This window comes from Anopheles arabiensis, chromosome 2 (genome assembly GCF_016920715.1).
Source record: "Anopheles arabiensis isolate DONGOLA chromosome 2, AaraD3, whole genome shotgun sequence".
NCBI classification, from domain to species: domain Eukaryota; kingdom Metazoa; phylum Arthropoda; class Insecta; order Diptera; family Culicidae; genus Anopheles; species Anopheles arabiensis.
In genome coordinates this window covers 35,118,981-35,131,224 of record NC_053517.1, presented here as the reverse complement: position 1 = coordinate 35,131,224, position 12,244 = coordinate 35,118,981, and the positions used below count along the sequence as shown (strand labels likewise).

General features: G+C 48.1%; 1 protein-coding gene across 4 annotated transcripts in view; it reads left to right on the top strand.

Moving 5' to 3' along the window:
• Nucleotides 1-12,244, top strand: part of LOC120908796 — a 43,304-nt gene that overhangs the window by 23,503 nt on the left and 7,557 nt on the right. For 3 of the 4 annotated variants that reach the window (XM_040320156.1, XM_040320158.1, XM_040320157.1), the window contains exon 3: nt 517-762. In XM_040320156.1, the coding sequence (XP_040176090.1) occupies nt 517-762 (246 nt within the window). The remainder of the gene's footprint in view (nt 1-516; nt 763-12,244) is intronic. The other variant, XM_040320159.1, reaches the window with a different exon arrangement.

The window sequence follows — 12,244 nt, the reverse complement described above, 5'->3', positions numbered from 1 at the left end:
CATATTGCGCAATCCAAACTTTTGTAAAACAACATCGCCACACCGACCTCCAATTGCTTAACATTTCATCCCAACCGAATGAGTTGGTGGTGAAAGTTAAATCCCACCGCATGTCAGCAGGACTCCACACCCGTCGTTACGGAAATTAACGTTTTCAAACTCAAAACTGACGCTCGGCTCGTTCAGCTCGTGGTCCTCAGGTCGGTTTGGCATTTGCATAAAATACCACACTGGCCCATTGGGGGTCTGCTCGCCAGCCGCTAGACATTCCCTGCCGCATGCATACTAGTCTGCGCACGGGAAGATTGCTTTTAATTAAACGCAAATTCAAACCACAAATTAGTCCCAGAGAGAGAGAGACGGATAGAGATTGCGTGTAATAAATCATTTCTCGTATAGTTCCCGCCTCATTTCGCATGTTTTCGTTGGTTATTGTTTGCTTTCCTGGACGCTAACGTTTTTTATTAATCTGTTTCTTTTCTTTCTTACTTCCCCTCTTTCACGCACGCACTACAGGCCACGGGTCAGGACACGGAGTTCGCACCGCACGTCACGGCAACCTGCAAGTCGGGCACGATGAACATCAAGATACTGTTCGCGGGCCCATACAACGGTGTGGTGCACGCGCGGGACTTTCGGACACCGGCCTGCATGACCTTCGGTAACGGCACGGCGTCGCTCGGGCTCAGCCTCAACCTGCTCGCCAAGTCCGGCAACAGCGAGTACTGTGGCATTCTCGTCAGCAACGTGAGTGGTGGTGATGTAAGCAATCTCATTTCCCGCTTCTTTTAATGCTTAGCTTGAGATACTAGTCGGTAACTGGTCGGGTTTCGCCCCGTCCTACCTAATTGGGCGACTCGATAGTTCGTTTGTTTTATTAATGAGTTTGGCAGCAGCAGCAACAGCAGCAGCGGTAGTAGCAGAAGCAGTAGCAGCAGCAGCGACAAACAGGTACAAACCTCCAAAAACAATCCGAAGCAGAAGATCTATTGTCAGCGGTTCGGAGTGTAACGGAAAGTTCGGTCGGCTTCCGCGATGCAGGCTTGTTTGCTCGCGATCACGTTCCACCGCTGGGGTCACACTTCCGCGTGGCGAACGCGTGTTGACAGTACCGGTAGTGCATATTTTGGCAAACAATCACGATCGATTGCACAGCTACGGGAGCTGAGCAAACTTGTGGCCCACACTCGTGAGCAATTGAAGGACAAATTGCACCAGCACCAGGGGTTGAAGTTGTGCATGAGCGACTGGTGGCACGTTTTGTCACAAAGCGACGCTCCATTTCAAATTCCAAGCAAGCTATCAAATGTTTACAACTATTGGGGTAGTTTTTTAGTTTCTATTTTCAAGCTACAAGGTGGCCAACTACTAGGTGGCGTGATAAACCTACTACAGTTGTATGACGGTAGTTTTGAACAATATGTACTAGGTATTTCCAATGATTTACCTTCAAGAGTTGGTTTGAAGTTTGAATTTGTGGAATTAATGCATTATATCTCTAACATGCTTCAATTATAAAAAACGAAATTCCAATAAGATTGGTTTGGTTATATTTTACAATATTGGTCGTAGTACCAGATTTTAGAGCACAAAAAAGCTTTTCATATTGAAATTTAAATAAGAAGTTATTTTTATAAACTGCAATAAAACATGCTCTAAGAATTTAAAATAGATCAAACAAGCTTGACCACTCGGGTGCATTACAATGATAATCAGTTCAGCTCAACACTATTTCACAGTAAACATGATATAACCATAACCTCCAGCATGAGTATAATGGAACAATCGAAACAATACTTAGATGATACAATCATTTCTTCCTTAAATTCTTTTCTTATTAATTAATGAAAATTAATGATGCAAATTATAAAATCTATTGCACATTTTTAGCCCAAGATTACAAAAACTTTTGCTCAAATTACCCCGCCGTAAGCTACAACTACACGCTCACTAAAGTAATGAGATTGAAACCATCGCTTGATTATTTATATCTTTGATGCACGTTTACGAAAGGAAAACTTATTATTAAATGTTTTGATGCTGGAATTATAAACGAAAAAATGATGGAATGTAATAACTTCATGCACCAGAGAGTGTTTAAAAGCTCACAACAACACATACACACACTCGTTTGTCAGTACAATCGTAGCGAGTGTTTTTAAATTCCTGCTGCCTACGAAACGGAAACAAACACAGCATACCGAGAGCTTCACAAACGAGTCGGCCGACGTGTGTTACATCTCCAGTCTCCAGTGCGAGGTATCATCAGCATACCACACCGCGCGTATGATTGCTGTACCGGTCTATTCCCAGGAGGAATTTTCTCACCGGTATCACCAGTCCTTCGAAGCGCTCGTTTTCCCCAGCCCATTTCCTGTCACGGTACGATTTCGTCACATAAATCATCGATCCCCTTTTAACACGCGGCCGATGATCCTGTGGACCGACTGCTTAATTGACAGCAATTGTGATCATTTGCGATCGTTTAGAACGGTCACCGCATGGCGTACGGTTGCGCCCAGGAATGGTAATCGTGGGCTAGGCATCTAGACTGCTGGGGAGGGTATACAAAGAGAGAGAGAGAGAGAGAGAAACTCCGAACACAAAACAAACACACGCCGACAGTCGCGCTCTAAGTATCCCTCGCCCCCAACCCGAGATGGAGCAGCAAGCGCAAAAAAGGAACAGGACTCTTGCCGCCACTGCCGCCGTCGCTGGCACCGTTTTCCGGGCGAATGTTAATTGCACCGTGCGCATGGGTGATCCGGAACGAACGAACGAAGGAAACGAAGCAGGGTGCTAGAAATATGGCGATCGCGAATGTGCGACAACTTGTCAAGCCGCCGCACGGTTGACGGTTCGGGATGGCCAGAGTGACAAGCGTGAAAGCCAAACACGGCCGGTCGGGAGACGCGCGTCAAGCGTTGGTGGCAGCGATGCGGTGCATTGCTGGATGCGGTTGGTCACGTTCAAGGACCTCCGCCAACCAGTCAGGGCCGATTCCCTTCGGGAAACGGTTGTCATCGGCATGTGATCGCCCGCTTGGAAGATCGCCTCATTCTGGGAGAAACGGTTGGGCGAAGTGACTTTTTTCAACCCTTCCTAGCCGTGTCCCGTTCAGCTCTAATTATCTTACCAACGGCCAGCCAACGGCTGGAAGGAATTTGCAAAATGAAGAGATTACGCTGTCGCTTTTCATTTTCCCAGGAAACGCTTCAAGAGCATCGCATGGGTCGATCACATCATCGCGCTCTACACATCTTCTCATAGCGGCATACCGGCACGCGGAGTCTGCTCACTTATTCAAATCTAATCGCTTATCGGCCCCGCCGCTCGCGTCTTATTGATCGGGTTAGGCGGGTTTTATGCTTCGCCATTGATCGATGAGCCGTTGGGGACGGTTGCGGTTTGGATTGTTGCGGAAATTGAAATATATAAAGCCAGCATTCGAGCAGCATTAGCTCGGCTGTCTCGATTCGCTCGATTCGCCCGTTCCTGCCCATGGACCGGTCGGGCAGCCGATAACGATCCGGCACCGGTCCAAAGTGATTGCTATTGTATGGAAAAATGCGAATCGATTTCCTGCCCGCCCTTCGATCTCATGCCACACACCTGGCGGCTAGGGTGTGTTGTGTATAGCGAAACAAAAAAAAAAGAATAAAATGCATTTTCCGCACAATAGCGTTGCGATGATGGGGGAGAGGGTGGTCGCTAGAGTGAAGTGAAGGAAATAAAAACCTTTCAATGAATAAAAAAAATGCAAAAAAAGGTTGCATTCGTGCATTGGCCTCGCAGGTCAGACGAGCTAATGTGCTGATGCAAATTAAAATAATCTGAAAACAACAATGATCAACCAGTGTTTACACACACACTCACACACTCGCAGTGTTACGCGACAGGGCAGTCGTTTCTGTGTGGCTTGCGCACCAAATAAAGGGATAGAATTCAATTTTCTTACAGTACGGTTTAATAAATTAAATAAAACCCATAAAAAACCATCACGATAACCAGGCTGCCACCAAACGGTCCGCAAAAAGCCAAACTGTTGTGTGTGTCACAACGGTTTGCACAGCTACTACGCCTAAGAAACAGTTTCCCAGCGGTAGTTAAACACAAAATATATTTACAATTTATCTAGCCTTTGTTTACAAGCTCTCCGGCAAAACGGCGAGTGTACTTTCTATCCTCAACAGACAACTCACAGCTAGCCCCACAAGCGTTTAGTAAGAAAATTAAAGCTAAGCCAACGTTCGCATCGACCGAACGAACCCCACCGACTAGCAAGGGGGCTCTACCAGCCAGGAGGTGGAGGGCTGCTGAGATGTGAGATAACATCAACGAGGCTGTTAAATCGTGAGATACTAATTTCGCCCCATGTTACAATACACCGACCCCCACGTGCCCAGTACCCGTTCTTCGCACTGCCGGGTTCGAATGGCCGGGATTGTAAGGCATATTGTATCAATAATGAAGCTGGCTGGTTTCGATCTGACCAACATGCCAACGCTCTAATGTCCACCGGAGCAGGCCGATGAAAGCCGACGTACCCCGAACGTCATAGAATCGCACTTTCCATTCCACAACCATTTCGATGCGCGCACAACCTTTTGGTGCGTTCCGCGCTTTCTGCTGAGTAATGAAGATTTGTAAACGGGTACGACGAAATGTGTGCCCCACCGATAACAATAAGCAGGGCAAGATTGAGCAGCAGGCACTTTGGAGCACACTGAAGTCACAATAATCGAATTTGAGATCCGGCAACACATCCTCATGGTCTGCCCCACGGACTGGCCGCGCAACCGCAACCGCAGAGGGTTCGGGGCGGTTTACGGCGCTTTTGATACCGCTGACCGGGCTGGGATTGGGCGCGTTCCTACATCGCTCGCCGTCGCCACAATCGCGGTCCAATTAATCGCTGCGGTCCAATGGCGGCGGGCAAAGGGCAGGGCTCTCAACTTGGACGACACACCAAACCAAACCATGCCCAAACGGTTAGAATCGTAACGCCCGATCGGTCTGACCCTAATTTGATCTTTCGTTGCTTAGCGCGGTCAGATCGGTGTGCGGTGTGTGTCCTGCATACCATCTTCTACCAGTTAGATTCCGGAACCAGTCTGTGGCGTGCGATGATGGAGCATCCGTGTTTGAGCGTCTCTGGTAACGGTTTTCTGCGGGTTTGCGGTGCCCATTCCATTCATTAGGGACCTATATTTTAAGCAAAAAACCCCGCTAGAACCCTTTTTAATTGTGAACCGATGGGCTGGGGCATCGCGTCTAGGGCATCGGGCGGTACACGAACCGATAGTGATCGCAACACGGCCACCAATCCGTAAGGTGCATCAAAGGAAAACGGGGATATGGCTGTGGTTAAAAATCTGCACAATGTTTCCCTGGTCAACGTACGGAAACAGGTAACGGAGCCTGCGTAACTCCCGGAACGGTATTCGGTGAAGATCGTGATCGAGTTTTAGCGAGACGCATTCTGCACCATTCCACCCCCTTTGAATGCGCCCCAAAGGTTTTTTTTTTTATTAAATTAATCACTAATCACATCGGCCGGCCAGGGGTCCGCCAGTGCCAGTCACCCCAGTGGTATGATAATTAGAAAAGCAAACCAAATGACACGCGAACGAAAGGTGCTGGCGGCTTGCGTAATTCGTTTAGCTTGCGTTCGGTGCTCGATTTATTGATTGAAGGGTGCCTTTTCAGCTCGCAAATGATTGGATTATGGTGCGCCGGCATATGAAACCGTGTCTAAATCCTCGTGTCAGCTCCTTCCCAACCCCCAGCAGAAGCATAAAGGGGTCCGCATTTTCGTTTCGGAGCAACACTATTGTAGGTTTGTGGCATTCACAAAACGTTCCATCTAGCCAGTGTTTACCATACTCTCACACAGCAGGACGCTCACACTCCCCGACAAACCCCGGGCACGGTTTGGATCTTACCTAACCCCTAAAAAATTGTTGATAGGTCGTGATTAGTGCGATTGAGAGCGGGCTCTTGTCGTCGCTGCACCTGTACCCAATGCCGGGCGCGACAAGTCACGAAATCTGGAGCTGGCGTGGCTTTGCGCTCCGAATTGACCGCAGAATTTCAACAACACACCGGGGCCACAGAGCTGCGAACCGGCTTCGCCAACGGATCGACCGTCCCGGAAATGGGTTACGCGGTGCCAGGTTTTGGTGCAGCACACTAAACATACAGCCCCAACACGGTCGTGCCGTGATGAAAGTAGAACGAACAGATTAATCCGTTCCACTGAAATGAAGGGTCTGTTGGGGGGAGTGGGGGCGAGAAGGAAAGGTGTGGCTGACACGAACAGGAACGGGTCCTGCTGATTGAGGAAAAAGCAAGGAATGCCCATGGAACCGCTGTTGAATTGGGTTCGGGTGGCGATGAAGATGATGATGATGCTTTGGCTTAAGCTTCAAGCTGCAGCTGCTGCTGCAGTAATTTGTTCCTAATGATCAGCTTCGGAGTCCGAAACGAAGCTGCTGCAGCGCGCGGTGCAACATAGCGATGCAGTTTTTTTTTTTGCTTCTTCTCCATTTTGTTGCTTCGTGTTGCCCGCAATCGCCGGAGCGCGCGCGCGCGCCGTCTTGTCGGATGGCGGCCATAACTGGGCCAAGATAACGTGACGAACGGTGGACCACGGCGGTGGTGCTGTATATTAGAAGTGTGCGATTGTGCCCTTTTGGGACGGTCGGTTTGGTGTGGTCGGTCTCGCGTTGCACTTTATTATGTTGAACTAGTTTACTTTCTCCGGGGAGGGAGACGGGAAAAGAGGAGAGCAGACGGGGTGGCTAGTGGCAGCTGATCTAAAGCCTGCTCATTAGACGTTCTTTATGTGCGCAGTCGGGTTTTGATCGTGAATTGAATCACGCCGATCAACGGGAGAACGTATCGGAATGGCGGTACGAATGGGAGTGAGAACCTTCCCATTTCCTGCCGCCCTTCCCTTTCTTCCCTAATGAGGCACAACAAAGCACGATTATCGAACAGGAACAGGAACTGGTGCTGATATAAATTTACAAAACTACACCCGACAGGCAGCTGGCCCGACGTGATCTTGCACCGTTTTGTGCTGCGGTAAAAGGTCGCAGCAAAAAACACGTCAATGATCGTTGACATTTTTTGAACAGGATTTTGGTTGCGCTGAACTTTTCAACAAGCCGGGGGTACTGGGAATGAGCCGCCAAAACTGCTATTTTGAATAGTTTAACCTTGAAACGAAACGAAAAGCGAAACGAGCAAAATTTTGGTCCTTCGAACCGGATTGGCACTGTGTGGCGTAATTATTTGCTTAGTTTTCCTCCTACTAGACAGGGGAAAGGAATTTTTTTATCCATTCTTACAGCTTGTCAAACAGTTTAATTCCCCCTCACTTTTGTAATTCTTATCGAGAGGATGTATGGGAAAAAATACTTCAATTAATTAGTTGAGGCAATTAATTGGCCAAAGACAATTTCAACAAATTCTCCACTCCAAATTTGGGGCCACCAACAAACACGCCACTAGCCCATCCATATCTATTTGCAGCACGTTCAACGGAAGCAAATTAGTGCCGTTTGCCCCACCTCCCCGCCCAAATACGGTACACGGTGGCCTTAACATTCCCTGGCCCAGCATGGCCGTGAAACGGCACCTGATAAAAATGCGCAAAGCCAACCCGTCCGATCGGTCGGTTTCTAATGGAATTGCTGAACCGAGCTTGCAGCTTGTGAAATGAACTCATCCTCGCAGTTGCACGCGGATTGCCAATTGATTTAATGCTAATTGTTGCACCGATCGCGACCAGCAACCGATCGGCTGCGGTCGAGTGCCAGTAGAAAGAGCTGGATAATAGACACGTTAGTCAGCCACTTCCTAGAAGTGCAACAGCAGCAGCAACAACAACTTTACTTACGTGTCCGACCGGTGTAAATTAGCTCTCGGTGCGCAGAGGCGCAGAACTGCTCTCACGTGCGAACCGTTCCGGGGGTAATTAAAAGGGAGGCAAGTCTCCCTTCGTTTGCCACCGAACACCGAGAGCAGATTGCTCAATGATAGCGATTGAGACGCTTAAATCAACACGGGCGGGAAATCGTAACGTAATTGAGAAGAATAATGTGTGCGCCGGGCGGTTTTGCAGCGTCCCTTGCATTAATCAGGAAGCCGCGACGAGTAAGCGACGAACCTGGCGAGCGCTACAAGCAGGACACGGTTACACCGCTTACTGCCCGGCACTTGCGAACGGAGCGCATACCAAGGGGCCAAGACCAATCAATCGCTTTGAGTGCGTGTCCGGGCTGAAAACAGGCTGAAAAGAGGCCCGTTCGTTCCGTCTGACAGCTTGATACGTGTCGAATGCGTGTTGGCTGGTGGGAAGAAGGCAAACAAAAAAGGATTCATTTGTACACTTCGCAACCCGTCCGTATCCTTGGGATGCATACCTTGGGAAGCGTGCAACACGCAACAGCGACTGTCCGCGCTCCTCACAATCGTGGTTTCGGTTTTGCAACAGCACAAACGATGGCGCCGTTTTGAATGAGAGCTGGTAGCCTTTGCGCATGAAATGCATATTGATTGATTAATGCGCTGTCTAGAATGAAGCCGCCGCCCGCGTCTAAAACCGCTGCCAGCTGCTCAGAGGCGTTACAGTGTTTATGGTAAACGCATTATGTGTGCATCCTTCCCGGGATCGGTCTTCACCAGGCGCGATGGTGGATGCAAAACCAAATAGGATGGTGTTAATGTTTAATGTGCCGTGAAGATGACGGCCACTCAATCGGCGCGTCAACTGCCAGACTTCATTAGATGGTGCTTTTTATTTTCTTAATTATAAGCTATATTGGTCGTTTTGTGCCTTTATGTTTATAATTAAGTAGAAGTTTTTGTTGCTGTGTTCGTCATTTAGTTGGATTTGTTTCCCTACATATTACATGAAATGTTCCAGGTTGAGGAACGGCTGAAAACATAGAGTGCATGCGCATGCAACTCTGTTGCAGCTCAGCGCTTTCTAGCCGCAAGCAATGGCATGAACTTATCCCCTTTCGATAAACGGCTTTTCCCGCCAAACTTGACACACAAGACATGCTGTCTAACCATCGGCATCCCAACACGACCGGAGATGTCAATTGGACGGAATTGATGGCATAAATTGTGTATCCTGACGCGGGCTCCATTTAACATTGTATCTTTATTTGAAGCGAGAAATGAAAGAAACTCGCTCGATGCAGCTCCTAAGCCGCTTAGTACGGATCAGTTAACGATTATTTGTGCAGAAGATTCTGCTTGAAGTGAGAAGAACATATTGCCTGTTCAAGCAAACACTTCACTTCTGATGTCTGTCCATCACAATTAAGTGCAAAATTCGCTAATGCTAAAAGCACGGAAACCATTTCACACCTTTTAATTAAGATACTTTGCGCAGTTGCACTGCTTGAAGGTGATTTGAGCTTGATTAGGACACAATTATCCCCATTTTACGCTGCATCGATGCTGGCCGTCTATTACACCGAGCACGGGAGAAAGGTGTGCCGGCCGCCATGATCATGACCCTCATCGCAAGCATTGCACCAAACCAGCAGAACGCTATCTCCGATCACCGATGACCATCGTCGGATTTCAGGGTGTTCCGTGCGATCACGTAAGGTCACGATCGATGCCACCGATAGAAGGTGGGGGGGGGGAGGGGAGCAGGGCACTCCTTTCTTTTCTAATCGTAGTACTAGCGCGATCGCCGTTTGTGTCCTGCCTAGCGGGAACATTCTACACCCACCAAGCGATTGAGATGGTTATTGCGATTTAAATGCTTCCGACAACGAAATAGTGCACAATCTATCGGGACGGGATGCCGTTAAATTGGAACGCTTTTAGAAGTGCCCGCAGCCCGGTGAGTTCCCCGGTTTCTTCCCCGGTCTGGATTGTGCTAAGGAATCTGCTGGCGATTATTGGCGTTTGAGGGAGATGTTCGCACAAGCTGCTCGACACTGCACAAGAATGCGGTCTTTGCAAAAAAAAGGGGGGCATTTCGGTGCAGACTGTCGCTGGCGGCCGATGGTGCTAGGAAAAGAAAATCACACACAGACAAGCAAATCCTGTTTGGTGAAAATGGGAGCAAATTGCATGTTTTTTTTTTTTGTTACTTGTAGTAAGGTCGGTGTAGGAGGTCTGTGCTGGAACGGTTTCGAAAGCTAGCTAAGCTTTTTCTGAGTATTTTAAGGGCAATTTTGCGATTATTCCAATTACCCACAAACACACACACACATCCTGCGCGTGAGTTCAGAAAACGTATGCGTACCATCATTCTTTGCACATTGAACGCTTACGACAAGGCTGCCCTAAACGTTATTAAAAAATCATTTGCAATGATTGATTCGCGGCAAACGTGAGGGGGGATTTTCTGCCCTCTTTCCCGAAAGCTGATTAGTGTGAGCAATTTGGAAAATTTAACTCAATTATTTAACCATCATGCATTCCGTTTTTCGCCTTGTTCAAGCGATCCATTCTCTTGAAAACAAAACAAACGAATCTCAAACTTACAGTTCGGTCGGGGCTGTTGGGCGTCCTATCGCTCCTACGATCGACCAACGACAAGCGCTTTCGGGGAAACCTGCAGCCGTCTGTCCGACTCGTACCAGACATCGGTGAACAGGTAACATCTGGCCGCCGCGCATGCCGGAAGCTTTTCGGGTTGGCACGTTTTGCCTTTAACAAAAAAAACCTCCGTCTGCCGATTACCGTCATGAGCGCGGTTATGGCAGTTACAATCGGGCATCAAAGTGTGCAACTGTGTAACATTTTGCTGCTGCCCCGTTTTACGAACCCCTCGAACGTATCGGAGGATATGCATGCGCCCCGGCGACGGCACGTAAATGCAGGTTGCATGCAGCACACCGAACGCTTATGCGATTATTGATAATCGTGTAAAAGGGTACACGGAGAGAGAGAGAGAGAGAGGCAACAAATATCCGCTGGAAACATATTATCTCAGGTGGTGCGATACAAAGGCAGTTTTGGGTCTTGCAATGCAGTAAGGGCAGAAAGGTTGACGTAATGGTGGAACCGATTGACTGCATTTCGGTATCTCTGTACACCTAGTAAAAGAAATGTAAGGCAAAAAGAGTAAATAACTACATTTTTATTATAATTTTAATAAACAAGATGTGCATGCAACGCATAAAGCCAACCAGAAAGTGCATTGCATTGCAATTTGTGCAGTCCAGACGACACACGGCTGGAATGTTGTTGTTTTTGTTCAGAATTTCCACCCAATCAACAACAAAACCGCGCCCTAGCGTGCAGTCAAACGCCAAATTCTGGGTCACACCGTGTGCATCGACAGATTCCAGCGCTTTCCTCCTTTACCCCTTTGCAAACGATAACGGGAAAATGGTTTGCCCCGCATCGCCCCACACAATAAAACCGACTGACCATTTGAGCTAATTCTTGTCAGAATCCAAAATTTATCACTCTACCCCAGCAAGCACTGCTGCTTTTCCGTTACCGTTTCCTCCAACGGGTTGAAGGAGGAAAAGCTGCCACTGAGCAACAGCCTGACCGCGTCCATTATTCTATGGGTCGATTTTGTAGGTCGCACGCGTACACCTTCCGGTCGCACTTTATCCTCCTCGCTCTTGTCGCTCCCCTTTCGCCAAGGGCACCGTTCCCGGATCCAGCCACCGGCCACGGTGCCATTATTTGTAATCCATTATCATAAATTGCATTGTTCCGCATAAATTGCATTATGCACGCGTTCGCGATTGCGCTCCCCGGTGCCGTCATCTGGCCCGATTGGGGTTTTAGAGCGTTTAGAGGCGGTGTGGATGCAAATTTCGTACCGCGACTGACCACTGAACTGTGTGTTAGCAGCAAACAAAATAGGGGTCAAACAAATCTGTACGGCAAATGTAGGCGTGCGGAAGGTGTCAATGGCAACGATCGTGGTGCTGGTGGAGAGCCACTGACCCGAATCGGTGTCTGCAACAGTTTCCTTAAAAGGTGAATGAAGAACGGGATTCAGGAAACGACTTTGTGTTTGAAAAAAAGGCTTTCACAACACAACAAAACGTATTACAATTGAATTAGAAGCTTTTTCAGTACCGAACAATGCATGTAGTGCGAGAAAAGTCGATAAAGTTCCCCAACTTTCAGCGACAATTTAAGAACCCTGTACGTGGATCGAGTGACTTAAACGAGGGTGAAGCGGTAGGTAGAATATTTACGTTTTATTTTAAAACATACTAATTGGCAATAATTCCGA